Source organism: Aptenodytes patagonicus, chromosome 13, assembly GCF_965638725.1.
Source record: "Aptenodytes patagonicus chromosome 13, bAptPat1.pri.cur, whole genome shotgun sequence".
Taxonomy (NCBI): domain Eukaryota; kingdom Metazoa; phylum Chordata; class Aves; order Sphenisciformes; family Spheniscidae; genus Aptenodytes; species Aptenodytes patagonicus.
The window spans coordinates 14,801,034-14,828,898 of NC_134961.1; the positions used below are offsets into that span (position 1 = coordinate 14,801,034).

At 37.3% G+C, this 27,865-nt stretch overlaps 1 protein-coding gene across 2 annotated transcripts; it reads left to right on the forward strand.

Moving 5' to 3' along the window:
- Positions 1–6: 6 nt before the first annotated feature.
- On the forward strand, positions 7–27,836 carry MARF1 (meiosis regulator and mRNA stability factor 1). 2 transcript variants are annotated; one of them, XM_076351445.1, is made up of 27 exons: positions 7–64; positions 1,888–2,095; positions 3,767–4,435; positions 5,446–5,620; positions 7,094–7,320; positions 8,222–8,339; positions 9,076–9,248; positions 10,039–10,473; positions 10,996–11,168; positions 11,268–11,429; positions 12,139–12,328; positions 13,061–13,239; positions 14,188–14,268; positions 14,612–14,848; positions 15,637–15,756; positions 16,112–16,287; positions 16,499–16,719; positions 17,452–17,594; positions 18,959–19,092; positions 19,601–19,803; positions 20,308–20,535; positions 21,333–21,563; positions 21,675–21,887; positions 22,681–22,741; positions 22,839–22,979; positions 24,036–24,206; positions 24,742–27,836. In XM_076351445.1, the coding sequence occupies exons 2-27, from the start codon at positions 1,949–1,951 to the stop codon at positions 24,972–24,974; spliced, it is 5,241 nt and encodes a 1,746-aa protein (XP_076207560.1). In that variant the 5' UTR covers positions 7–64; positions 1,888–1,948; the 3' UTR covers positions 24,975–27,836. The 2 variants fall into 2 exon arrangements, with proteins under 2 accessions (XP_076207560.1, XP_076207561.1); XM_076351446.1 differs by lacking the exon at positions 7–64 and adding an exon at positions 988–1,010 and having other exon boundaries at positions 1,891–2,095.
- The last annotated feature ends 29 nt before the right edge of the window (positions 27,837–27,865 follow it).

The following is a 27,865-nucleotide window of genomic DNA, read 5'->3' on the forward strand; positions in this document are numbered from 1 at the left end:
GACTCCTCCCCGCAGGCCAGGCCTCAGGTGTGACCGGACCGAGACCCCCCCTCTTCGTTGTAAGGTGTGTGGGGGGTCCCAGTGTAAGGGGGAACAGGGGCGCTCCTCAGCGGTCCCGCCGGGGCGGGCCCCGGGTGTCCTTGAGCGGGGCCTCGCTCATCCCCTCAGGTGCCGCCCTCATCCCCTCAGGGCGGCCGCAGGGCACCCTCCAGCTGGGCGCGGGCACTCCTGCAGCCCCGCTACCCCGGGTCGGGTTGCCGCCCGGCCCCGCCCCGCCCCGGCCCGCACGCCGGCGGCCGCCGGGAGCCCCGGGCCCGGGGTGGGTTTAAAAGCTACCGCTCCCAGCCCGGCTCGGCCTGCTGCGCGCTGGGGAGGAGGAGGGAGTAGAGTGTTACGACAGCAGCCTTTGCGGCAGCGGGCTGGTTTTCGGCGCTCGGTGTCGCTTGACGGCAGAGGGAGCAGAGAGGGAGGAGGGAGGACAACAAAGGGGTGTGAGGGGCCGCGGCGGCATGTGAGGGGCGGCGGCGCTGGGGGCGGCTCAGGTGAGGCGCGGCGGGAGGGGGCAGAGCAGAGCTAAGCCAAGCTGGGCCCGTCGGCTCCCGCTAGCCCGGGGCTGCCTCCGCCGCCCTGCGGCAGCGGGGAGGCCCCGGCGGAACGCCGCGGCCGGGCGGGGACGGGGCCCGCTCCCCTCGCGGGCAGCAGCCCGTCCCCCGGGCGGAGCTGCACAGCGGCCTCGGCCCGGCGCCGCCCCGCGGGCGGGAGCGGCCGTTTGCCCGGCAGCGCCTTGGGGCGCGCTGGGGCGGTTTGTCTGGGGTGGGGGGGGGGGTGGGGGGTGTCGGGCCTCGCCGTCGCCCCCCGGGCTGCGGGCCAGGCCGAGCTGGAAGCACCCAGGGAGCCGCGAGCCGCAGAGGACAAAGCGCGGACACACGTCGTTAACATAACACTTTTTTTTTTTTTTCAGTTACGGTTTTAATTCCGAAACGAATTGGTGCTACCAGACGTTTTTAAAAGTAACATACTCTAGAGCTGTAGAACTTGATTAACTTAGTATTTTATACAACGTTATTTCGGGGTATTTAGGGTTCGTGTGAATAAACATTCCTGCTTTAAAAAAAAAAGTCAAACTTTTGTGGTTAAAAATAATGCTGGGGCAAATGTAATGCTATGGAATGTATTCCATGGTTATTGTGTTTAACATTAAATGCAAAAAACCTGAAGGAGCGTAGGCTAATGAATGCCATATGTAGTTGGAGAGTAAGAAGACTTCATTGCTAATCATAGTTCTTCTGGTACAGTGTGGCTGGGCCTTAAACAAGTTGCTTGGCTTCTTTGTGGTTCTGTAAAGCTAAATTGATGTGGTGTGCTGTGGGGCAGCTTGAGAATTAATAGAAGTATTTGTAAATAATAATTTAAAGCTCTGTTTAGATGCTAAATGCTGTGTGCTTAATACAGATATATATAGTTTTGTTAGCCAATGAAAAAACAATGAATATGCAGTTTAATTCTTTCAGCTGAGTTCAGTTGAAATTGTATTTACTGATGAGCTGTTCTTGAAATCCTACCTCCTGACTATTCTTTCTAGGAGAATGCACTGAAAGTTTCAGGAAATTATTTCATGTCAGCAGCAATGCATTTCTGGGACTTTGTAGCTAATGCCATGGACTTAAATGGTGTTTTTCTGGAGCTGCCTCACCTGTGCTGCAGGTCGTGAGGAATATTCCTGTATTAAACAGGAATAGTCAAGGCCGTGTCCCATATGCATAATTAAATTTAACATAAATAATGCAGGTTCAGTGATCTAGCAGTAGTGGAATTCATAAGACCACCATGGTTTTTCTCTGTCTTACCTTAAAAGTTATTTAAAACACGCATTTTTTTTCTCTTTAGCAGGTGGGAAGAATGAAAGGAAGGGGGGATGAAAGAATGTTGAACCTTTTTGTTTGGCTGTATGATGGAAGGAAACAGGACAGAGAACCTCTGCAATAGATCATTTGGATGGCTTCAACGACAAGAGAATGATGCTAAACCATGGCTCTGGAAACTTTCTAATTGCTTTTCTGCTGCTGAAAAGTCTTTGCCTTGCAGTGCAAAAACGGTAATTCATTGCTTTACTAAAAGCATAGTTGATATCCTGGTACAGAGCGGTATAACTAACTGCAGTGTTATTGCTGACTAAAGGGGGCAAGTGGGGAGGGGAGAAAGAGGAGACAGTAGTTACCATGTTAAGTACAAAATCTACCTGGGAATTTAAGGTCTTTAGTTGTGTTCACAGCGCTCTCATCAATGTTGGTGAAAGCAGGCAAGTCGCTTTGCTTGACAGGCTTTACTCTCTACAGCTCTGTTTAGAATAATACAACTGACTGCTTAAAAAGTGTATAAGGCAGCTTCTTGAAAGCTCTGTGAAGCTATTGCTGAAGAGCAGAGTAGGAAGTAATCTTCACACTTCCAGATTTTTACCAATTTAGTTTGGAGGCAAATTAAATTTTTCTGAATTATTACTATATAGTAGTTACAGCAATTGTGGATACTGTTCTTCATGAATGTCTAATTTTTCCTTGTTTCCATTTCTTTAAATGTTCCTGTTCTGTAACTGTATATGATTCTATACATTTAAGATGCAAAGTGCTAAGGAATAGAAGGAATAGTACAACACAATGACTTACTTGAGCAAGCAAACTCCAGCTGTTAAGTAACACTCGTTCATCCGTGTTCAATCTGACTTTCAGTAAAAGACATGGGGGAAACAGATAAGCATGTATCCTGTTGTGTTGCTGTTCTCATGTGTCAGGGGTTAGGAAGGGAGCTGCCATAAATTCTGGAATTTAACATATAAACCAGTTCTAGAGAGATTCTTGGCAGAGTGTATCTTTAATTCATAACATGTGGCATCAGGTAGAGAGGAGTGGTTTTGAACTTGGGTAATCAATTATTCATTACTGTGTAGTAGGAAATGCATTAAATTGAATGTGGAAAGTGAAAGTTGTTCCAAAGTACTGGCCTAAAGCTCTGGAGCAGTGTTGTATGCAGGTTAGCTCTACTGACCTTGACTGTTCTGGTGCTTCTCATAATCTTGCTTAGTTTTCACTGCTGCCATTTAAAAAAAACCCTGTATTTCTGTCTATGCCTTTATGTCTGTACATCTTGATATCTTAAATCAGAGTAGGCAAAAAGCACTTCTGTAGTCATTGTGAAAACTTAGTCTTCTCTGTCCTCTGTTAGTTTACTTGCTTGATATAAGTTCTAATTTTTTGAAGTCTTAGTCTTTTGATGTATTACTTCTAAAACTTTAATACAATTTAAGTTTTTATTCAAAGTAAAAGATGATTACTTATGTACCTCCAAACTGTGGGGTTTTTTACTTTGTCTCATCCATCTGTGTTTGCTCTTAAAAGAAATAAATCTTTTTTTGCTTTGCAATTGCAGAGTATCTCTTAGCCTTAGCCTAACAATTTTCTGCTTTTCAAATTCTGTTTTATAGACCCATTGTTATTTGGCTTATAGCTTTTTGGTTTTCTTGCTTCCAAAATCCACTGATACAATATACCTCAGGCAGGCACATATAACTGGCATGTTTCTTTTAATATTTTACATGTTCAGACAATGAGTATCAATATATATCATTACTATCAATAGTAATGATAAAGATAACATTTTTCAGAATTTCTGTTATTGTCAAAATTGTAACAGACTAAAAATAAGCTTGTTTATACTATAAAATTGTTGGCTTATTTATGTATCTGAATGTAACTGAGCTTTCATTTTGCAGAAAGATTACATGGAGAACAAGAAAGCTGCTGTAGAATTGAAGGACGCTTCATCTCCTCATAATGCTGGCTCTAAACTGTTTCCAGCAGTACCGCTTCCTGATGTTCATCCTCTTCAGCAACAGCAAATACAGCTTTCACCTGGCCTGAAAGTAAGCTGCTGTGCTCATGGTGCTGACTCTTCTTGTACTCCACAAATGCATTGTGGTGGTGGTGGTGGTAACTTGATTCACCCTGGCACAATATTAGACTCAAAAAGCACTGGGACGATTACTTGTCAAGTAGGGTCAGGATTTGCTTATCAGTCTGCATCTTCACTGAAGAACCCTCCAGCTAGAAGCAATTTGGCAGGCATTGCGAGTGAGTTCCCTGGCATGTGCGTAGAAAACAGTGTCTCTTCCTGTCAACATCTGCCCTGTTGTGGAAAACTCCATTTCCAGTCCTGTCATGGTAATGTGCACAAACTGCATCAGTTTCCAGCCCTTCAGAGCTGCACCTCTTCTGGCTATTTTCCTTGTTCTGAATTCACGAGTGGGGCTACAGGCCACTTGGATGAGCATATTGCACAGTCGGAGCTAACATCACGTGTGTGCGCCAACCCTTTGCACCTAAACATGGCACCTTCAGTTTGTTTAAAGGGATCTCACTACTGCAATGACTGCTTGAGCAAGGTTTGTACACATCACATTTCTCATTCATTAAGCATGGTATATGGTTAGTGTTGAAATAATGTCACTTGAGCAAAACACTGGCTTCCATGGGTTGCAGCTTGCATCCTCCTAGTTGGTGATGCACAGTCCAAATGTACCAGATACCCTTTTTTCTGAAGTAACATTCAGTTTGATAGGAAGACAAAAGACGCTATCACAATGTTTAGCTTACAGGGGATCTGTAATGTACTCAATCAGAATTTTGACTGGATTTGAAAGACAGTTATCTCTTCTTGACAGCTCCAATTAAAATGTTCTGTAGTAGTGACTCTGAGAAAAGGCTAACAACAGTTAACGTGTACCCTTGCGCAGCTGATCAATAAAGGTGAATTTGTAAGGCAGGTGAAGTGTCTGATGCTATAAGGATATTCTAGTTTTGGTTTGATAGGTCTTAGTTCAGTCTTCCCAAATTTGTAATTTATACTTCAATACGAATTTGGTATACCTTAGAACTGATTAAAACTGTGCTTGAATTTTAATAGGAATTTCAAGTGAAATAATGTACTCAACTTTGCAAGATGTTACTTAAACTTCCACATTTGAGTTTCCAATATAAAAGTGAAATGTCTTCATTTCAATAAACCAAATGGTGAATTGAGTATGTTTGGAATTATGACCACTATTTTTGGGGGAGAGAGGTGGTTCAACCTTGTACTCTTAATTGTGCTGATTTCACATGCTATAGACTTTTTTTTAAGAATACATATTATACTTTGTAAAGACGGCATGTCTTGATGTGCAGAGTTTAATACAATCTTTCCTTGCATTTGGAAATCTAGAGCTAAGTATGCTAGGAAAGACTCTAGGATAGAAGCTTCCTTCATGCAGTGATACTGTTAATTAGCTTTGTAGAGTACATCTGAACTTGCATTTTTTAATGCAGAAGGGAAACTGAGTGTTTCTAGCATGGAATAGTATGTGTTAATATTGTATACTAAATGAACATGTATTTTGAAAAAATGTCCCAACAGCCAACTAGAAACAGCGTAGTTGATGCTGCTAAAGTCTGGCCAAATATTCCTCCTCCAAGTGCACAGACTGCACCTGTTCCTATCCCAATATGCAACGGCTGTGGAACCAAAGGAACAGGAAATGAGAAGAGTTTGCTACTGGCAAGCAGCCTTGGCAAATCACCACAGAAATATGGTAAACCACATTTGTTTGAAACTTGCACTTAGTGGATGTCCTCCTTAAATACTGTTGCACATGAAGAGTTCTCTTAAATTGCACTGTTCTCTAGAAAATTCTATAAAGTCATAGAAGACTAAACAGTAAAAAAATACCTTGTTTCTGTTTTGCAAAGTCATAACTTGGATTTACCTGTTGACTACCTAGTTAATGTACTGTATTGTTTGCACAGAGTTTTGATTTTTTACTATTATATTTTTTACCATTTTAAGAACTAGAAAAAGAAATTCGAAGGACTTGGAAGCTGTTTCGTTCTGGAGGTGTATAAAGAAATTATCTTTAACCATACTTTGAAAAGCATTTTCTTAGTCTGTAGTGTCTATTGTCACTTCATATGCAGTAAAGGTGTACTGTTCATAATTACAATATAGGGTTTTTTCAGTGTTATTGAGAGGAAAATATTGTGTGAAATAATTACATGGTCTTTCTACAGTGTTAGTACTGCTTCAATTACAAAATTGTAGCTAGCATGAAAGTTACAAACTTAAAAATAAGTCATTGAAGAATAAGAAATTGGATAGTTTTATTATCATTTTAAGACTACACCCGTTTTTAGGGTGCAACACCCCAATTAAGTGTCCTTATAAAATGCAATTCCAGTGGATCTTGTAAAAGAATAACTAGTTAACATATACCCTAACAAATATGACATTTGTCCATTGTGCTTAGTTTTATATTCTCAGCTAACTTTAACTCTTAGCTTGTTTTTTGACCTGTGAGGATTCTGTGTCATTCCTCCATGTTTCTTTTCTAGTTGTTTTGTGGGGATGGAATGGGTGTATAATGTTAATTCAAAATTAAATAGATACTCAGAGTGCTGAAACACCAGAAACTTTATTTGCACTTCTTAGCCTGTAATAGCAAAAACTCTTAACCTCATTCTCCTGAACTGTAAGGATACCTTTGTGTTTGTTCCATACTGCCTTAATTTTCTATAATTGCTGTCACTATACTGGTAATCTCATCCAGTTTTGTTTAGATTCTTTATCTAATGCACACTGTAAATTTGAACAGCTTTCATGTTTCACTTCCGTCACTGATATAGCACATGCTGACTTTAGTGTGACACAACTTCAGACAATTTTCATGGCACATGCCACCTCAGCATTTGATAACATTTTTTTAAAATACATTACATGGTTGAGAGTTTAAAAGTAAAGCTGAAGTTGTCTTGCATCTTTATCCTAACTTAACAGTGACTAAATTTCTGTTTAAGACTGATTTGAGGTATAAACTTTCTCCCTTAAAAAGAAACTTTGAAAACACCTGCTTTGGTTTTTTTAGATTCCTTAAGAAAATAAAACTGAACTTGTGTTCCTGGGCTTGTTGTTCTCTAAAAGATAAAGCTTCCCATGTGCAAAGTTTATAGTATGCTAAGTTTAACGTTTTTTGTATTTGGAGATTAAAATGAGCTGTGTTAAACCTGTACAGGGTCTCCAGAAGTTGCATTAACAGGCCAAGTTCTGGAAAATTTGCCCCCCATTGGAGTCTTCTGGGATATTGAAAACTGTTCAGTTCCCACTGGCCGTTCAGCTATAGCAGTTGTACAGAGGATTCGTGAAAAGTTTTTTAAAGGTCACAGAGAGGCAGAATTCATCTGTGTGTGTGACATTAGTAAAGAAAATAAAGAAGTTATTCAGGAGCTAAACAACTGCCAGGTATCAAAATAGCATCTACTTGGTGTTCTTGCTTGAGAATGTGTACTCTGAGTATGCTAATACTGATTCCTGTTCACTAAAGCTTTATGTTAGCTTCTGTGGTTTTTAGTGCATGAGCTTATAATTAGTTTATGGGTGGGGTCTTTAATGCTGAACTTTCCTGGTATGATATTTTTTAAACCTGAAACTGCATTCCATTATATGTAGATTACTGTTTTAGATTTAGTTTTAGTGTTTGCAGAGAATTTTTTATTTCATCCAGTAATAAGTAGTGGTGGTGTTTCTAGTGTTCTTCAAATCTGTGACTAAATCATTAACCTAAAAGAACTATGATTCTGTGAACTTCACTTTTTTTACTTTTGTTAGAGAATACTGTGCTGATTAGTGAGGACACTTGTAAATTAGTGGTATTGATTGGGACACCTTTAACACTACATATTTTTCCATCAATACCTTTTTCTTGGTATTTTTTTGAAACTTTTTGTCCAGGTTTCTAAGTCAGAAATTCCCTTCCCACCCCCTAAATTACAGATATGATAACAGGTTGACAGTTTATCTGTTTGTGTGAGGTAAAAGAATTGGTAGTGAGTACTTGCTATGTTTGTCACCCCTCTATTTTAAATGAGGGTTTATGGAATGTTTTTAAGGTATGTAAATTTTGATGTTTCACACAGAACAGCAGAAGTCATTCCTAAGACATTGCTGAACAACTAGGGTTGAAGTTCATTGCTCATTAGAACAGTTTGAGATCCATACATGTTGTATTTCATGCATGTGTGCATTAATTTATCTAAATACAAGGGGCATGTGAAAGCTTGTATGTATTTTTTTTTTAATTAACATAAGCAAGCAGGGTTCACATTCAAGCTCTTCTTTAAAGCATATCTATGTATTTCCACAGGTGACTGTTGCACACATCAATGCTACAGCAAAGAATGCTGCTGATGACAAACTCAGACAGAGTCTTAGGAGATTTGCTGATACACATACTGCACCTGCCACCGTGGTTCTTGTGTCAAGTAAGTGTCTGCGGTACTCATCTACAGTGCAGAATTCAGTTCCTCTCTTCAATAGTACTTCTGCATATGACACTATTCTGCTTTCCAAGGGTTGTGTTTAGAGGCGGCTTTAACCAAATTGCTCAAGAATTCTTAATGATGTCAGTGGCAGCAAGGGAAAAGTAGGGACAGTGAGATGAGAACTTGGCTTAGTTAAATCAGCATTGGAATCTGATGTCTTGTTGAGTGTCAGTAGGTATGTGTATAAATACTGTCTAAAGTTAGACAGCTTCAGCAGGAAGCTAATAAAGTAAAACTCATTGAGTCGTCCTTATGGTAATCTTCCAGAATGCTTTGAGCAAAATGTATTTGATTTGTTTTTTTTCTTGTAGCAGCATACTATACAGTTAAATATGTAAGCCACTCAACCGTTTATTGCCATGTGTTGCCTTGGGCTTCTCCCTAAAGCTAAACAAATGTTTGTTATAGAAGTGTACAGTACCAGTCGAATGCCTTGCTGATAAATTGCTAGAAGATGCTATTAAAAGGAAGCCCTTGTCTGAGACTGAATGCTAACTGGTGACTTAAATTATGTCTATTGAGAAGCCTTGTAGCTGTTAGTGCTTTTTCATTGGAAATTTTCAGTGATAAATAGAACTTGTCAAGTGAGATCTGGGGTTTTATTTGTTTAATCTAATTTTTTTAGCTTTTTCATGTGTTTCCTTGTTCATTCTATTTTTTCTTTTTTTTTCTCCAGCGGATGTAAACTTTGCTTTGGAACTCAGTGACCTGAGACATCGACATGGTTTTCGGATAATTTTGGTACATAAAAATCAAGCTTCAGAAGCACTCTTACATCATGCTCATGAGCTTATTTGTTTTGAAGAATTTATTTCAGATTTGCCACCAAGGTTACCACTGAAAATGCCGGTAAGGTTTTTAATTAGTAATGCAACAGACATTTCTAAGTGTCAACTTCCCTTTTTTCTAATTTAGGGAGAGAGCAGGCTGAAATGTGTGTGTGTTTTATGGTGAGACATGTCTGCTGCGTATGTGACCATTGTCTGTATTTCGGTTACTACCATGTGAACGTATGCTCTCTGCTTTAAGACTGAAAGAATGAAATAATAAAAGTAATTAACTAAAAAAGTAAAGTAGCAAGTCACATTCTTATCACTAAATATTTTATCAGATAATGTATCTTACATGCCTTTCTTTCACTGGCATGAAAGTTAGGGTAAGAACTTAGTTGTGCATTAAGACAGCTCTGTGATGGTTGCTTAAGTTTTGAGTGACTGTCTACTGTTTTTTGGGGTTTTCAGTCTTCCTGACGATTCCCTCTGGATTTGCTGTGTTGTCTTTGCACAGCACTCATGACCTTTTATTTCTTTGAAATAACTTCCTGAACTATGTGTTCACATGCACGTGTAGAATATATAGAATTCTTGGTTTGTAAACAGCAATGCTTTCTTATCTGGAGAAGTGATCAGGTATTGATCCATTGATCAGGGACTCTAGTCTCTAAATTATATTGGAGATGAAAGTTTGAGGATCTACCTTGGTATGAGAGTTTTCCAAACAAATTGAATGCTGCAAAAAGAATGACTTGGGGGGGGGGCAGGGGGAGAGCGTGTGTCACCAGAATCAGTGTAAAAATACTGGTTTTGAACAAGAGGGTATTCTGTCATAATCAAATTAAAATCTTACTCCCTTTAAACAGGCATGCCATACACTATTATATGTTTATAATCTGCCAACAAACAGAGACAGCAAAAGTGTCAGTAATAGACTCAGGCGTTTGTCAGACAACTGTGGAGGGAAGGTACTGAGCATTTCTGGAAGCAGTGCAATTCTCCGTTTTTTAAATCAAGAAAGTGCTGAACGGGCTCGGAAGCGAATGGAAAATGAAGATGTTTTTGGTAACAGGATTGTAGTGTCTTTTACTCCCAAAAACAAAGAACTTAATGAAACAAAAAGCTCCAGCTTTGTGGGAACTGAAAAGGTGAAGTCTCCCAAAAAAACTAACAAGAACACAAAGCTGTGCCTCCTCAACAAAGACTCAAGTGATCAGTCTTCTGGTACCAAAGGCTCTGCAGGGAGAGGATTCCAGATTCATGGATCTATCATCAAACCCACAAATGTTAAAAGTTTACAGGTATTGTTGTTCTACCTTGTTTAGTATTCTTGCTTTTCCTCATGTTCTGAGGATTGCTTCTGCTACAGCTTTACCTTTAACTTGTCAGTCCTATTTAACAAATAACTGTAATGTATAGTGACATTCCCAAATGAGAGCTATATTCATCTGCTTGGAAAGCAGACAATGAATTTGAGGGTTGTTCCCCCCCCCCCCCACTTCCACCTTTTTCTCAATCTGGAAATCCTGCTGGTACTTACTGAGTCTCGAATCCTAGGTCAGTTCTGACTTTTTGGTATATCTGGAGTGATCCACTTTGCTAGTTTTAAGGAATGCTAGGGTAGATCTACAGTGTAGCAAAAATACTTCGACTAATTGACAGTTCACTGTTTTCTGTCACAGAAAATCAAATATTCCTGGTTATGAAGTGCCAATGAAAATGCTATTAAAGAAAAACTTTTCAGTTATCTAGGTTTTCATCACAAGGAAAGCCTCTGGCAAGGAATGGTGTTTTTATGCTGACCTTTCATCTGTTTCATATAGGAGCTGTGCCACCTTGAATCAAAGACCATCAGTAGAAATATTGAAAACCAGCAAGAACATTTAAGAGAACAAATTCCTTCCCCTCAGACTAACTCTAATGCAGCGATTCCTGTGTGTCTGGCAACCAAAAAACTTGGAACGGGAGAATCATCCTGCAAAAGTAGTCAGCAGAAGTATGTTTGAAAATAAAGACATCAATGTTAGCTACGTTTTTTTAATATGAATTCTGCAACATAATCTGTTTTCTTTTTCTTATATATATTTGTAAATAGAAAAGAGACCTCTGCTTCCAGGAGCATTACAAATTCCCCTGTAGATAAAAAAGATAAAGATGAAACTGTATTTCAGGTCAGCTATCCCTCTGCTTTCAGTAAGTTGACGGCCTCAAGACAACTCAGTCCTTTACTCATGTCTCAGAGTTGCTGGTCATCTCGGTAAGTGTCTGTGTCATATTTGGGAGGTGAAGTGAGACTTCAATATATACATTGTTTATTGACAGCTGCATATGGAGTTGTGTATGCTAAGCACATTACTTGAATACAGTGATTTATGTGGAGGCAAAAGGAAACCATGATGGTGCTCCATAACAGCTAACAGAGGGTGGATGTAAATATAAGGTGGAGTGAACTCTTTTTCAGAAACTTATTGTGTGGCAATTGTTTCCTGCAGACTTTGTCTTTAAAGCTTCTGAAAAATCTTCAGAGGTATTATAGACATCTTACTGCTCTTAATTTCAGTGCCTTTGACATTCCCAGTAGAAATTTTTCCAGGCCCCTTAAATTCTTGTAGACTTAAAATATCTGGCCTTTGCCAATTATTAAAATCATGTGAATGAGTGTGATTTCTTTTTTTAATGTGTTAGTAAGATAGTAGAAGACTTGGTGTCAAATATATTACTAAATTGTGTGACTTTGAAACATAATATGAATGTTCTCTTTCTTCTCATAGGAAATACTTGTCTTGTTATGATGTTTTGCTGGTGGTGAAATTTGTTTTGCCCACACACATGTACTAGGAAAATACCTTCTAAGTACTGTATTTGTGCATTTGACTTGTGTCTATTTTCTGATTAATTTTGATATATATATATATCAGAATTGTGCAATAACTACTTTAGCTCATAAATGTTTTTATTTTATCCAGGAGTATGTCTCCAAACCTCTCAAATAGATCATCTCCGCTCACGTTTAATGTAGTAAATCATACCAGTGGTACAGACTGCCTTGATCCTTTTGCGAATGGTGCAGACATTCAGATCAGCAATATAGATTACAGATTGTCCAGAAAAGAGTTGCAGCAAAATTTACAAGAAATTTTCTCAAGACATGGCAAGGTAAAGGCTAATATACCTTTATTAAATCTGTTTTTTTTAAATACTTCCTGTTTATGTATTTAAGGACATGTTTGTGGTCTAGCTTTTAAGTGAGAAGGAATGGAAAGCTATCCAAACGTGACTTTTAAATTTCATTAAAAGGAGGTATTGTGTTTTTCCTTTAAAAAGACTGGATCATCACTTGCACTAGGTTCTTAATTTGCATGTGGTCTTCATAGATCTAGTATTTTGAAATTTTGCATATAAAATTTTTAGTAAGTGGCTCATTAGTCATGTAGGGAAGAGACAGGCTTTAGCTGCCTAACCTTTTTAAGCTGTAAAGCTGAATTTGTAATGTCAGCTTAAAAATACAGTAAAAACTGAGTTTCTGCTTTGAATCAGAAGTGATCAAAAACAGACATGGAGAGTGTGAATTAGTAAAAAGCAACTATGCAAGGAGAGGTCATTTCTGCAGCAGTCCTGTTTCTGTCTGATCTGTAGATGTTCTTCTGGCATCATCTTCTACATGGGAAGATGATGCTTGTGTTAACGTAATATCATGGTCTGGTCTTGTCCAAGGTTCATTGCACTCGGTTCTTTTTTGCGTTGTCCTGTTGGCCATGGTTCATCATACTCAGTTCCTGTTTGCATTGTATTTGGCTCCTGGCCAAGGCAAGACTGTGCTACTCTCGTGTTGGCTTGCCTTGGGTTAATATTTCGTGATAAACCTATAAGGTGTTTTCTTCCTTTCAGGTAAAAAGTGTAGAGCTCAGTCCTCATACAGACTACCAGTTGAAGGCTACAGTTCAGATGGAAAATCTGCAAGAAGCAATCAGTGCTGTCAACAGTCTTCACAGATATAAAATTGGCAGTAAAAGGATCCAGGTCTCATTAGCAACGGGAGCTGCTAGTAAATCACTCTCTCTACTTAGGTAATAAGCACTTTGGCAGCTTCTTAATTGTTCTAACATGTATTTAGTAGCTGAGAGATGATTTAAAATACTGAGCAAAGGAATGATAGGGAAGTGAAGTAAAATCTTTCTTATGACCAGATGAATTTGTTTAATACAACTAGGCTAGTTTTCAGTTTAGCATTTTTACACTGCTTCTATTTTAAGTTGCATCTGAAGAGACTAGATCTCTGTTTAATAGTTTCACCACTGCTCTTTCATAATACTGATATACCTCAATAACTTTGTGCAGCTGAGTTAAGATTACACTTGGCATCTTTATTTCTTCTTTCCTCCAAGAAAGTGCATGTGAATTTTCTCTTTGAGGATGGGATACACGGTTTAAATGCTGTTCATGTTTCTTTGATCTCCATTTTCTATATGGAAGATGATAGAACTAGAGTGCTGATGCTAGTGAGAATACAAGTATTTTCTGTTTCAATTTTTTCCTTACTGAAAGAAAGCATTAGGAGAAAAGTTGTCTTCATTTTTTCACAGAAAGCACCAGTGAAAATAGTGCTTGGAGTGTAGAGTATTCTACAATTATGTACTACTTACCCTTGTATAACTTAACTTTTTCATTCTTGCCTTTTAGTTTATGCCTGTTCAAAGTTCTTAATGTAATGACCAGGCTGATAACTTCTAATGCTGCAGCTTTAATGTTGCATTTCATAGGTGCTCGAAATCTTGCCGCCACCTATGAAAGATGCAACTCCTTCAGAGGCATTACCGAATGAGTTAGAAGAAATGTTACTACTTGCATTCCCCTGATCTGAAGTGTCAGCTTTTGTGGTGCTGGGATGGAAGGGAATGCAATTTGTCCTGTTATATTTATAGTTCATAAACTGCATCTGTAAATATCTCACCAATTTGGCCTGGAGACTACTTACAGATTAACTTTGTGCTAATGTTACAAAACTTCTTTTATAGCTCAGAAACGATGTCCATTCTGCAGGATGCACCTGCTTGTTGTCTGCCTGTGTTCAAATTCACAGAAATCTATGAAAAAAAGTAAGTTCTCAGTTGTTTCTTCTAAAAAGAATCTGATCTTGTGTGATTGTTTACAGTGTTATTATAGAGAGTAACAGAACGGAGTGTTAAGGGGGTTTTTTGTTGTTAGATGTTGCAGTATATTATCTATCCAAAGGCAGTGACTGTAATGCTGGCCGTTCTTAGAGGTTTATACTTTTAGTATTTTACTTCGTTTTCCCACATTGGGATGAATAGATTAGTTACCTTAACATTTTGCTCAGAATAGTTTCTAGCATATCCCTGTTTCTTAAACAAAAAATGCAGATTACTGCATTCCCTAACTGCGTTTATAATGTGTATTTTTCAATTTTTTTCTTTCTAGGTTTGGGCATAAGTTAATTGTATCAGACTTATATAAACTAACGGATACTGTGGCAATCCGTGACCAAGGAAGTGGGCGGCTGGTGTGCCTTTTACCCAGCAGCCAAGCCCGGCAGAGTCCATTGGGATCTTCACAGTCACATGATGGTTCATCAGCAAACTGTAGTCCTATAATTTTTGAAGAGTTGGAATATCACGAGCCTGTTTGTAAGCAGCATTGCCTGAATAAAGACTTTATGTAAGCTGTGTATAAATACTATAAAATCTTACAAAACATTTGAACAGCATTTAACAGTTACAGGTATATTAAAGTTGAGGTATATATGTTCATATGGCGTGCTCCAGTCACTGTTTATATGCTTACAAGAATAAGTCAGGCAGAAAATAGTGAGATGGCACAGTGAATTTTCTAGGCAGTTCTCATGGATCAGTCTGTTCAGGTAAGATTATTGTATTCTAGCACAGCTGCCAAGATTGAATACCTCTTAAGCAGAAGCGGAAAGGTACGCTATCTTCCTCTGGTTATATAGGAAGGTTATACATACTGGAGATGTCTATTAGCCTGAATTATATTACATGATTATAGCTAGAACTGATCATTCTTCTTTGTTCTCCAGCTACACTTAGCAAGTGATTCATACTGGGTTGAAGACTTCCTGAAGCCATATATTAAGTTTTTTGTTTTATTCAACAGCATTCAGGTTGTGCTACTAGAGCAGTTATTAGGTGTTCACTGTTAACTGCCTGATAGGTGCTGCTAAAATTTAATTTGACCATTTTAATCTAATGATAATAAAAATGGTCTTCTAAATGTTGCCTATCTTCTGGAAATTTTCTGTAGCTGTATTAATTTTTGTGAAGAAGAAAAGACAGAAGTTGCTTGTGACTGTACATAGTGGTATTGTCAGCTAGTAGCAGTATACCATATGCATATGGCTTACTATGGGTGTCTATGTGAGCACAGGCATACTATGCTAAAGCTATGTGTAGAATGAGCATGTAAACTTCAGCCTCTTGTTTTTACAGTGAGCACGAGTTTGATCCAGATTCTTATAGAATTCCTTTTGTGATTTTGTCTCTGAAGACATTTGCTCCCCAAGTTCACAGTCTTCTGCAGACACATGAGGGTACTGTGCCTTTACTAAGGTAAAGTATTTTAATTTAGGCTTTTAGTGTAAGGGCTGATAAATTAAAGATTTAAAACTTTATTGATGGCTGTTGTAATACTCTGAAACTACCTTTTGTGTAAAAACTCCAGTTCTTATGTAAAGTGATATCTTTTTATAGCAAATAAGTGCCTTATGAAATTACTACTTTTTGAATTCTTGTTGAGCAAAAAAAGACGCACTTATTTAAAATGTGCATTTTATGAAGACTTCTGTAATGTGTTAGTAAGCTGTTGAAGCCTCTTGCTCAGGAAGTGTCTCAAAATAATGATATTTAGGACAATTGTTATAGTGGTATTTTAGTGTATAATGGAAACCTTTTTTTTCTTCCAAAGTTTTCCTGATTGTTATATGTCAGAGTTCAATGATCTTGAAATGGTGCCAGAAGGCCAGGGTGGTGTTCCTTTAGAACATCTGATTACCTGTGTTCCTGGAGTTAACATTGCCACTGCCCAAAATGGCATTAAAGTTATTAAATGGATACATAACAAACCACCACCTCCTACTACAGGTAAATATTTCTATTTAAAATCTTTTCTGTAATCTTTCCACTAAAAAAATTAAGAGTAGCATAAAGAAAACATCTTGTATAATTGTTAAACTTTATAAAAAGAGAAACTTCTAGCTTGAGTGTTCATTTTTTTTCCCTGTGTTATAAGTAGTGCAGTGTTTAGTGGAAGAATATTAGTGAAAAGTTCAGTAACATGATTTTTTTTTTTTAGATCCTTGGCTTCTACGTTCTAAGAGCCCTGTAGGTAATCCACAACTTATTCAGTTCAGTAGAGAAGTGATAGATCTACTTAAAAGCCAACCGTCCTGCGTCATACCTGTCAGTAAATTCATCCCAACATACCATCATCACTTTGCAAAACAATGCCGTGTGTCTGACTACGGGTATTCTAAATTAATGGAGCTGCTAGAAGCAGTGCCTCATGTACTGCAAGTGAGTTATATGGCACTGTTCCTTTAACTTGGGGAATTGTACTTGTATCTTCAACTATCTGTATTACTGGTTGGTATTCTATAATAGATGCTGTGCAATTACCTAGTCTGCCTTGAAAGAGATGGTTAACTGAACATTGGAGTGTAATTGTCTTTTTTAAGATGATGTTTCTGTTTTGTTGGCTTTATTGTCCCCACCCTTCTAAAACAACTTCTGGGGAAATTCATTCTTTATTTAATCTAAGCCTCTGGAATCAAGTTTGAAGCTGCTTTTAGCCTGTGGCTAGTGCTTGAGTACAAGGTTTTAATTGTGCTGTTTATCATAAGAACACAGCAAATGCCGAGTGCTTGTAAGTTAGGCTGTGATGTGTAGCCTATGACCGGCAGGATTTCTGTATGAATTAAGTCAGGTGGCCTTATGTTACAAAAAAGAAACACTATAGTCACATTAGCTTACTAATCTGAACACTAGTTGGTTGTAGAATTTTAAAGTAACCAATACAAATGTGCAACAGTTGCAATAGCGCTCACGGAGAAAGCATTTCTTAATTTCTTGATGACATATGCTTTAGTACAGAAAATGTATGGCTTCATGAGGCTGCCTTTCCAAACACTGTCTCGATTATATCCTTTATTTCTAGCCTACCTATACTAGAACTGGCTTCTAAATATCTTGTAAAAGAATTTACTTGAGGATACTAGATGTGAGTGATCAAATAAAATTTTCTTTCAGATTCTTGGAATGGGTTCCAAACGTTTGTTAACTCTAACACACAGAGCTCAAGTGAAGCGCTTTACTCAAGACTTACTGAAGCTTCTCAAATCCCAGGCCAGTAAGCAAGTTATTGTGAGGGAATTCTTACAGGCTTATCACTGGTAAGTTATTTTTTAATGGAACAAGAACAACTGTGCAGGGCATGTCTGTCAATGGTGGTTTTAAAACCTAGTGCAAGAGAAGTCAGCACTTTAAATCTTAGTACAAAACTGTGGCAGCTATATTGTCTCTTTGTTGTGATGTGGAAACTCAAACTTCTAATGAAAACAAAAATTAAAAGCTCTCTGGCACACTTTACTGCTTCCTTTAGTACTAGGTTCATTTGACTTTACTGGAGTTTGGAATGGGTTGTTGTGTTTCATTAGTTCTCTTTGAAGCCATGACTGCAAGGTTGGATTTAAGCAAGCCGTTCGTGGCATATTAACGTGAACAGTAAAGGGAAATTTTAGCGTTAGGCTTTCTTTAGAGGCAAATGTAAAATAAATAGACTGATTGTCAATAGATACTTCTTTAACTGGATCTAGCAATGGCGCAAAAATGAGGAGTAGTACCTGTCTTGCTATTTTGCCAGGAAGAACATTCTGTTCTAGCATAGTAAAAAATAGGGTGGGTTGTGTGTTGGTGTTTTTTTTTTTTTTGAAGAACCAAGAATGATGCTTTCCTTAATATGAAGATAGACAGTAGTACTTAATGTGCTTTGAGGAGACCATACCATCTTAGAGCTACATGTGGTCTACCTTTGCATGTGTGCTATTGTACTGCATGTGCCAACAGCTCCTTTTTGGGAATGCACGGTTCTATTTACATTTCCACTGTTGGCAAAAAAATACATTATTGGTTGTTTCTAAATCTACTAAATGTTCATCTCCATTGTAGTCAGCTCTGGCCATTTATTGAATAAGAATATATGTGAAGTGTTTTTGCTTCTGAGAGGTTCATGTTGGGGAGGTGGGGAGAGTAAAATACATTTTAATATATTACATAGTATTGTGAACCTTAAGATGGTGTTTTCCAGGATATGGTCTCTGCCTTCTCTTGAGACCTAATCTTGTTTAAGAAGGGTATATGTCTGTAACCAGTAAGCAAACACAGACTGTTGAAAGTGTAGCTATATGGAGCTGTATAACATAATTACATTTTCTTAAATCATGTAAAACCTGAGCTTGAAAAGTATTACTTTATGTCACTTACCATGACTAGTTTGAGGCATCCACTGGTTGGTATATACAGCTCTTTCTTCCAGTGTCATGTGAACCATCAGTGTGTCTTATTTTTCTGGTTAGAATGGATAGATAACTTGAATTAAGAATACTTTTCCCCTTTGTTTCACATGCTAGTATTATTGCCAATGTGAAAATTATGTGCTTTTTTGGGGATTTGAGGCTTATTCTCAACTTACACATTTTTTTTTTCCTACACAGCATGCATTAATACTTGTATTATACAATTTTTCTGAAACTTTCAGGTGTTTCTCTAAGGACTGGGATGTTACTGAGTACGGAGTGTGTGAACTGGTTGACATTATAACAGAAATTCCAGATACAACCATCTGTTTGTCACAGCAAGACAATGAAATGGTAATTTGTATTCCCAAAAGAGGTATGTCCATGTACTTTTTTTTTACTGTTGCCAAAGAAATTGTTCTTTGACTTTTTTAAAACTGTACTAACTAAAGAACATAGGAATGACTTTGGATTTTTTATAATTGTATTTCTGCCTTCATAACTAGTTATGAACCTTCTAGCAAACAAAGAATTTGTCATTCTAGGAACACTTATAATGGAACAGACAGGAAAGCAGGTGGCAAAACCCATAATGTTACTACTTCTGCATGTAGTTAAACTTTCTGTGGAATGATTAGAGTGGGTTGTTTCCACACAGCAAAAATACCAACATATTTGGGTATTTAATATCTTCTAAAGTACTGATCACATGATTATTTTGGACTTTAAACATGTAAGCTTAGTAAAATCTTTAGTGGTAGAAGAAAATAGTGACTTGGTGTGGTATGTGATTAAGCTGAAAATCAATCACTACTTTCTTACTATATTCTGTTGCATTTTATAAGTGTGTTGGTACATAGCTCTGGCTTTGTTTTTAATTTTAGAACGTACACAAGAAGAAATTGAAAGAACCAAACAATTTTCTAAAGAGGTAGTAGACTTACTGCGCCATCAACCCCATTTTCGAATGCCCTTCAATAAATTTATTCCTTCTTATCACCACCACTTTGGTCGTCAGTGCAAACTTGCTTACTATGGTTTTACAAAGCTACTTGAACTCTTTGAAGCCATACCAGATGTCTTACTTGTAAGTTCTAAAATCCGAAGCTGTACTAAAGCATTTTTCTGAGATCTGTACAACTGTTTCAGCAGGGGTTATATTTCTCATTAACTTTAGTGTGAGTTATAAACTGTGCATCTGTAATGTTAGACAGCTGTTTCTAAGAAAGTCTTTGATGGATCATTTTACCAAAATAGCTATAAGGTTTTAGCACATTCAGGCTAAGTTTGCTAACAAATTCAAGTTTTCGAAATTGGATTACATTTACAAAATTCAGTGTATCAAAATTAGAGCTAAGTTTCATTAAATTTGTGTTAAACTTGCTTTAAAAAAGGTTAACTATTTAATTGCCTATTTTATTGTATTTCAGAAACTACATAGTTTTGCTTGCTATATAGATATCTTCTGAGGTAGCTGAGCCCTGCTACATATGAAATGACTGCCTGCAAGCACTGAATTTTGGTCACAGATTACACTTTTTCATCCAGACTAGGTAAATCACTTTAACAAAATGTAACTTCTGTTTTGTAGGTATTGGAATGTGGGGAGGAGAAAATTCTCACCCTCACAGAGGTGGAACAAGTCAAAGCAGTTGCTGCCCAGTTGGTTAAACTGCTGCGGTCTCAGAAAGACAACTGCCTTATGATGACTGATTTGCTGACAGAGTACAGTAAAACATTTGGATACACACTGCGTCTTCATGACTATGATGTTAGCTCAGTTCCAGCTTTAATGCAAAAACTTTGCCATGTTGTAAAGGTAATCTTTTGTAGTTTATCCCTCTAAAAGGTACGTAATGTTGTGTTAAGGAATTTCCTGTCTCAAATGACAGGTCTCAGTGTGCTTAATATTGTACTCTAGAAAAAATTTTTCATTAAGTTGGGGGCGGGGTGCAATTCTGAAAGGATTTTAAATGTAGTTTCTGTATTCCTATGACATTCTCTTTGTTCTTTTGTAACCTTTCAGCTTTCTCTGGGAAAACTCATGCTTGTTTAGCAAATAATAAGTAAAAGATTGTATTATAGTACTTATTTTAACAATACAAATTGTTGTCTTTTTTTCTCCACCTGACTTCCAACTGTGTAAAAGCAATCATTTCCTGATAACTGTAGTAGTTATCAGTCTAATGTTTTATATTCCTAATTTTCTTTGATCCATGATTTGAGGCTTTGACTCTATGTAAATACATAGATGGTCTTGTATGTCAGTGGAAAAGAAAGGTTACATCTACATGGACATGAGCATGCTGGTTTAGTTGCTCTAATTCTGTTAATTTAGTAGCTGGTGTTCAGGCTGGAGCTCAGTCAGGTCCATCTGGCTTGGAGCAAAGAGTAAAATCACGTCTACCATGTGGACAGAAACTGCTACACAGCTTTTGTATATTTAAAGTAATTTTTTGTGTAATAAGCTTCTTTACCCTGTGTGCTTTTGGCTAGCGGAGTATCAGATGCTGGTATGTAATACCAGATATAGCTGTGCTCAAACAAACTCAGCTACACAACTTATAAATTAATCTCTTCCCTGTCCCTAACTTGATTCCCAATTCATTTTTCTAGGTTGTTGACACAGAGTCTGGCAAGCAAATTCAACTGATAAATAGAAAATCTCTGCGGACTCTGACTGCCCAATTGCTAGTCTTGTTGATGTCCTGGGATGGAACATCCTTTCTTTCTGTTGAACAGCTTAAACAGCATTATGAAACAATCCATAGTACTTCACTTAATCCGTGTGAATATGGATTTATGACCTTAACTGAACTCCTGAAGAGTCTGCCTTACTTGGTTGAGGTATGTAAGCTCTTTTTCCTTTCTGATGTGCTTCATGCTTTGAAAAGACACTGTGACTAGAGGATATGGGAAGTATGTGCTCTAATTCTTTCTCTTTTCTTTTTCTAATAGGTTTTTACCAATGGTGCAGCAGAAGAATATGTGAAGCTTACAAATCTGTATATGTTTGCAAAGAATGTAAGGTCCTTACTTCACACTTATCATTATCAGCAGATTTTTCTTCATGAGTTCCCAGTAGCATATAGCAAATACACAGGAGAAGTGCTGCAACCTAAAGCATATGGATGCAATAATTTAGAAGAGCTCTTGGGAGCAATTCCACAGGTGTGAAGAATTCTGTTTTCCCCAATTACATTGAGATTTCTGCATGGATTAAAAACAGTTACACAACTGCAGTTTCTGTTAATTGGTGTGAATTACTGGAATAATTACCTTCTCCAAGGAGACTTATACCAGTTGTATTTTTAATAGCTTCTGAGAAATCTGGACTGTGTAATAAGAAAAAGAAAATATTTTTTTTACATGTTTTGGTCAAATTTTGCCTAAGAACTGTTCCTGGTGAGGCCACAAACATCGTTGGCATCATTATCATTATCAAGTGAGATAATTGATTTCTGTCTTGAATGAATGAACCGGCTGTACAGTACTGAAGCTTCATTTTGATCAGGGTAGATTATTTGGTTTAGGAGTGAAGAGTTGTGGGACCTTGTCAGAAGTGCCACATAGATGCCACAGCAAAATTCCACTTCTTGTCATCCACATGTCTGAAGTGCTCTAGGATAATTTTGTGACCCAGTTTATGGCTATAAGCTTTCCTTTAAGTAAATCAATCTTTCTGGAGAGTGACAAAATGGAATTTTGCAACTCCATGTTTAAACATACAGTTTTGTTAATATATAGTTAGTACCCTTTCTAGCCCTATGGTTTGCCTTTGGCATCAATTGTTTTGAGACAAAGCTTTTACTTGGGTAGTGTAGTACAAATTAGCAACATGATTTAGTTTACTTTTAGAAATAATGTCAGTGCAAGGCTAGATGAAAGGCAGTGAGGAAGCTGCTTTAGGCTTTAAGCTTAGTATGTGCTTGATGTTTAATTCTGCTTTTTTTCCCCTCTATAGGTGGTCTGGATTAAAGGACATGGCCATAAGAGAATTGTAGTACTAAAGAATGATATGAAAAGTAAGCCATTTCAATTTTGAGCAGTATCTTAGTTTCCTTCTTTCTTTTTTAAGAGGTGACTTAAGTAAACGAACCAAATGAACTTGCCTTTTTGTAGCTCGTTTTAGCTCACCTAGTTTTCCCCCTGCTGATCATGTGGATGATCATGGAAATCAACTTGCTGACAATAATGGACATATTATGGAGACCCCAGGATCTACTTCATCAATGGAACTAAGTCTAGGAACACCTAGCAATGGTAATGCAAAATTGATTTATATAAGAAATTTATTATCTTAGGGGAAATAAGCAGAGTAATCAAAGCAGCATGGGGAAAGCTGTGTGAGTTAGTCAATCTGAACTTCTGTAGAAATGCTTTATGGCTTGAAAGCTGTTGAACTTCTCCCAAAGTATATAGTTAGGCATGTGTCCCCTTGACAAGGGCATCTCTTGTCCTCAGCTGTCAGTGTATATATATAGGTGCTAGAGTACTGTTTCCCATGGATTTTAGTGGAAATTTAAGTCTATAAGCATAAAGCTAATGAGAAAAGATGGTCAGTAGCAGCTTCTGCTAGGACTGTGTCCTGTATTCTGATGAAAATATAGTGCTCTTTTGTGGTGTGTTTATGTGGATTTTGTGTTATTTATTTGCAAATAATAGTGGCAGTCCTGTTAGTATAAATCTGTCTCCAAATAAAAATAACTGTGAAAAGGTGATCTCATGGTTCATATCTTGCTGTGGTCTCCAATTCTTTTACTGCCTGCAGGTTGGAGAACTTATAGAATGGTTCTGAAGTTACTATTTCAGAAGTCTAGGCTTGTCCCTTTTAATAAGGGCAAGTTGCTTTATTTGAAACTTTCAGCTTCATTTTCACATGTAAATGTGTTAGATGGTACATCAGTAGTTGATAGGATATTTGTATGTCTGCAGGGGAGTTGTCTGGTAACTGGTCCTTCTCTGTTAAAGACTGTTCCTGTAGGACTTGTTTACTCGGCTCTTCTTCTATTACTCAAGTTTGGCAAATACCAGATTTTACTATAGGGGTATATTTACTCAAGCAAGCAATAGATTTAACATAGTATTGTTTTGTCTGCTCTATTCTAATTAGTTAGATGCTCTTGATCCAGCGAAGTAACTCTTGAATGAATCTGAGGTTAGTTAGCATTAATTAAATTAGTTTGATATTAGTATTTCAAATACGGCATAGCTCTCAAATATTCAGTATTGCATCTGAAGACTACATTTACCAGCTCTGAAATAGTGACACCTTCACAGCTTACAGATACTTTGAAAGATATTCCCTTATTTTTGTAGTTTCTAATCAAACTGAGCAAGAACTTCTTTGCCTCACAAATACATCTCCCGTTGACCTCTTGTGTGAGCCAGTTCCTTCCTGCCTACCATCCCCACAACTGAGACCTGATCCAGTGGTTCTTGAGTCTGCAGACCTCATTCAGTTTGAGGAACGCCCAGCACCTCTCTCTGGTAAGAGTTTGCTTGCCTGTGTTGTATTACTTACGGATGATAACTCATAAAATTTGGAAAATAAAGCATCAAACAAATGGTTGATTATATAAAGTTCCATTTAAATATATATGCATGTGTATATATATTGCACAATGGGATGTGTTGGAAATGCACGTGGCTTTCATCAGAAACTCTTGAGTACTGACCATAAGTACCCTACTGTGATTCTTTGCAGTGAATTTTATAGGGACCTTATCCACCACAAAAATTGCATTTTGCCTACCTGTAGCAACCTTTTCACCACAGTAATTTCATAGTGCTTTTCTGAGCACTGGGAGACTTAATGTGTGAGAATTAAATTAAACCTTCTAAATAGTACATGATGCAGACAGAGCCAGAAGCAAACATCACATCAGCTGCAGAGGTGAACATGACACACCTGGCTTCAAATCAGGCTGACAAGTTCTTTTTAAATATTTTATTGCCTATTACCAGAGAAATATTCTTTATTTTTCAGGAACAGAGCATCAATAAATTGTCTTATTTGTTTTAGAGATAATGATTTTAACAGAAGAAGAAAAACAAAGAATAGTTACCACAACTCAAGAAAAATTGACCTCTGGTTCTGTGGTATCTAACACCACAGAGAGTGCTTCAGTGCCTCCCTGTCAGTCTCCTGAAACCCAGCTAAACAAGGAAGCAATGGACAGCCCAGCCAAAAAGCAACACAAAAACAAGGTGAAATTGGCAGCAAACTTCTCACTTGCACCTGTAACCAAGCTTTAACTTTCTTTTTAGTATGAAAGACAAATACCTATGGACTCTGCACAAAGTAAAGCTATTTGCTAGCCCTTATGTATTTTAATGAAAGGCCTAGAATTAATTTGTATTTAATGTATTCTGTGAAGATTTTTCCTTTTACACTGAACACAGCTGTTAGCAGAGCAGATTTTTTCTATTATTTTGAAAAAAAAAACTTGCATTCATTAAATTATTCTTAAATTTTACAGTTTTTCATAAATGTGTGTTCAGTAAAAGCAAAATATTAATTCAACTAAAATGGAACAGATTTTATTTTCTTTAAGCCTCGGTGGTGTAATCATACATGTAGCATATTGTATTCTATAGGCTGTTGCTTACTGGTATTGTTTCAGACAGTATTAATAAAATGCATGATCTGTCTTTCCAAAGCCTGTTGAGAAATTTTAACTCGCTGACCTGAAATGACAAGAGTGAGGGAGTTGATTGTACTCCAGAGGAGAAACTTGTTCTCTGACCTTTCAGATGACTTGTAACTGCATTGGAAATTCTTTTGTCTAAAGATGTCTGTAGAAGACTATGTGGATTTCTTGTAAAACTTGTTTTAAATGTTTTCTGTAGCTTTCAGTTCCATTTAGGAGCTTTCTAGGACATGGATGCTTTAAGCTTCCCTTTTATATTTAGTTCCAGTCTGGCATGGATTTGGTTAAGGAAAAGACTGTCTTGATGTCATGAGTTTAAGATACAGACACACACATTTTATTGTGTCTAGAAATGAAGTTAGGAAGATTCTGATATTTCTGAAATATGCATTTAATGCATAAATTACAGATAATGGAGCAGGTCTTATTAAAATGTTTTGTGATGGAAGGTGTTGATGCTATTTCCACCTGTAAGGAAAGTTCTAACTACACGTGGAAATGCTAAGGTTGTTCTGCCTAACCTTGTTTTCTATTTTTTAAGCATGTTCAGTAAATGGGAAGCTTATTCTTTGATGTGCTGTCTTTTAGCTGTGTCTGTTTTTATTCTAAAACCTACTCCTAGTGTTGGAAGCTTTTTTCAATTTGTGGTATCTTGTGTTGGCTTTTGAAAGGGCCAGCTTTGGAAGAGAGGTTAAGTCCGTGGATGACCTTAACTCTAGTTAGCAGATATGTCCAGTGTATGAGACTTTATACCCATTCTGGGTAACCATGGCATTTACAATGGGTTGTATTTGCCAGGCAGCAAATAAATTGCTTGTAGTATTGAAAGAACCTATACTAGAGGTTTTCCACTGGCCAACTGAATATTTTTTGGGTGAATTCTATTGTAATATACAAGAGATGGAACATGGGCTCTAATTTCTCAGCCAGCAACAGGAAATGCCACTGAATAATGGCTATAGACAGAATTTTACTAGTCAGATTTTGTTATAAAATCTTTTAAATTTAGGCAAGTATTACCAGTAGTGAGCTTATAGTCATTGTGAATGCAGAGAAACACTTGGAAGTTTTTCTGAGCATTAGGGCACAGTATTTTGAGTCCTTAGTAAACCTCTACAGACATACTGCTATTGAAAGAGAAATTTAGAAGTAAGCTTTCTTGGAATGCTTTTAATGAGTTAAATGCAAGAAGTGTGCTTTCACCTTAAGTTTGATAAGGTTAACACTGATCAGTCTAGATCTTTATTTCAGAAAAGCATGCATTGGAGAAAAGACCAGCCTGAAATTATATTTTCATGAGATGCAGCTACAAGTCATCTGGAGTACTAAATAAAACCAGGTTTTTGCTTCAGAGGAAAACATGGTATTTGTCAAAGTGAGTGTGGTGGTTATACCATTTATGGAGGTCAGCATATCTTTTCTGGATTCATGTGTGATTCTGATGAAATTGCTGTTTGAAAGTAATAGAATAATACTTTTGAGAAGTTGTGTTCATAGTGTAACAAAATAGCTAACTGAATTGCAATATATTTTTTTATCCAAAGGGTTAAATGAATGATGTGACTTACAGATTTAAAAACATTACAACCATGAAATTCTTTAATTTAACAATTAAATATACTACTTCAGATCCATGTCTGTTTAAAAAAAAAATGTCACTGAAGCCCTCAATTTATGCACTTTTTCTTAGAGTGGGAGGGAGAAGAAAAAATTCTTTCCTTAGCTGTCTACTTTGTTTGGACACTTTCTTTTGTGGCTCAAGTGCTGTTTTGTGTGTTGGGACCAAACAGTTGTGTCAATAAAATTTTCAAGCAAGCATAACTCTTGTCCTTGTCTAAAGACCTGAAAAAAACCTGTCCTAGAATTCTTAACTTGCTGTGTCACACTAAGCTTAATTATCCAGACAGAGCAGAGAGCTAAAATTTGGGATTGATTTAGTGAAGACAAAAGAAACACCATAATGCCACAACCTGCTATTCTGGAGAATGAGGGTTTTCCCAATTCTTGCAATTCAGCTGTTAGCAGATGTACTCAGTATCTCTACTGCTCTTCATACAACATAATGTTTAGGGTTTATTTTAGAAGGTAACTGTATTATTTATGAGCCAAAAGAGAAAAGTGGAGAAAGTGTAAATGCAACAGGTGGAAGTAAAGTGTTCCTCCTGAGTTTTAGTCTTGCTTTGAACTGTTAAAATTGATGTGAATAATGTCATATGGAGTGTTACTGTGCAATAAAGTTAACAAGTCACTTCTGAGTTATAATAGCCTTGTTTTCCAGCTTGCTGAAGATAGTAATTATCCAGGAACTACAAGTCTGGCAAGCAAGTTATTTTGCAGCTTCACTAGAGTGCTTTGAACTTTATTTCAGAATCTAACAAAATAATTTAAAAAAAATAATCTGCAACTAAATTGGACTGTTCTGTCATCTCACAGCTTTATGGACAAAGTAAAGAGCTGGATAAGCTACTCCTGACTCTCTTTTTTTGTGGTCTTATT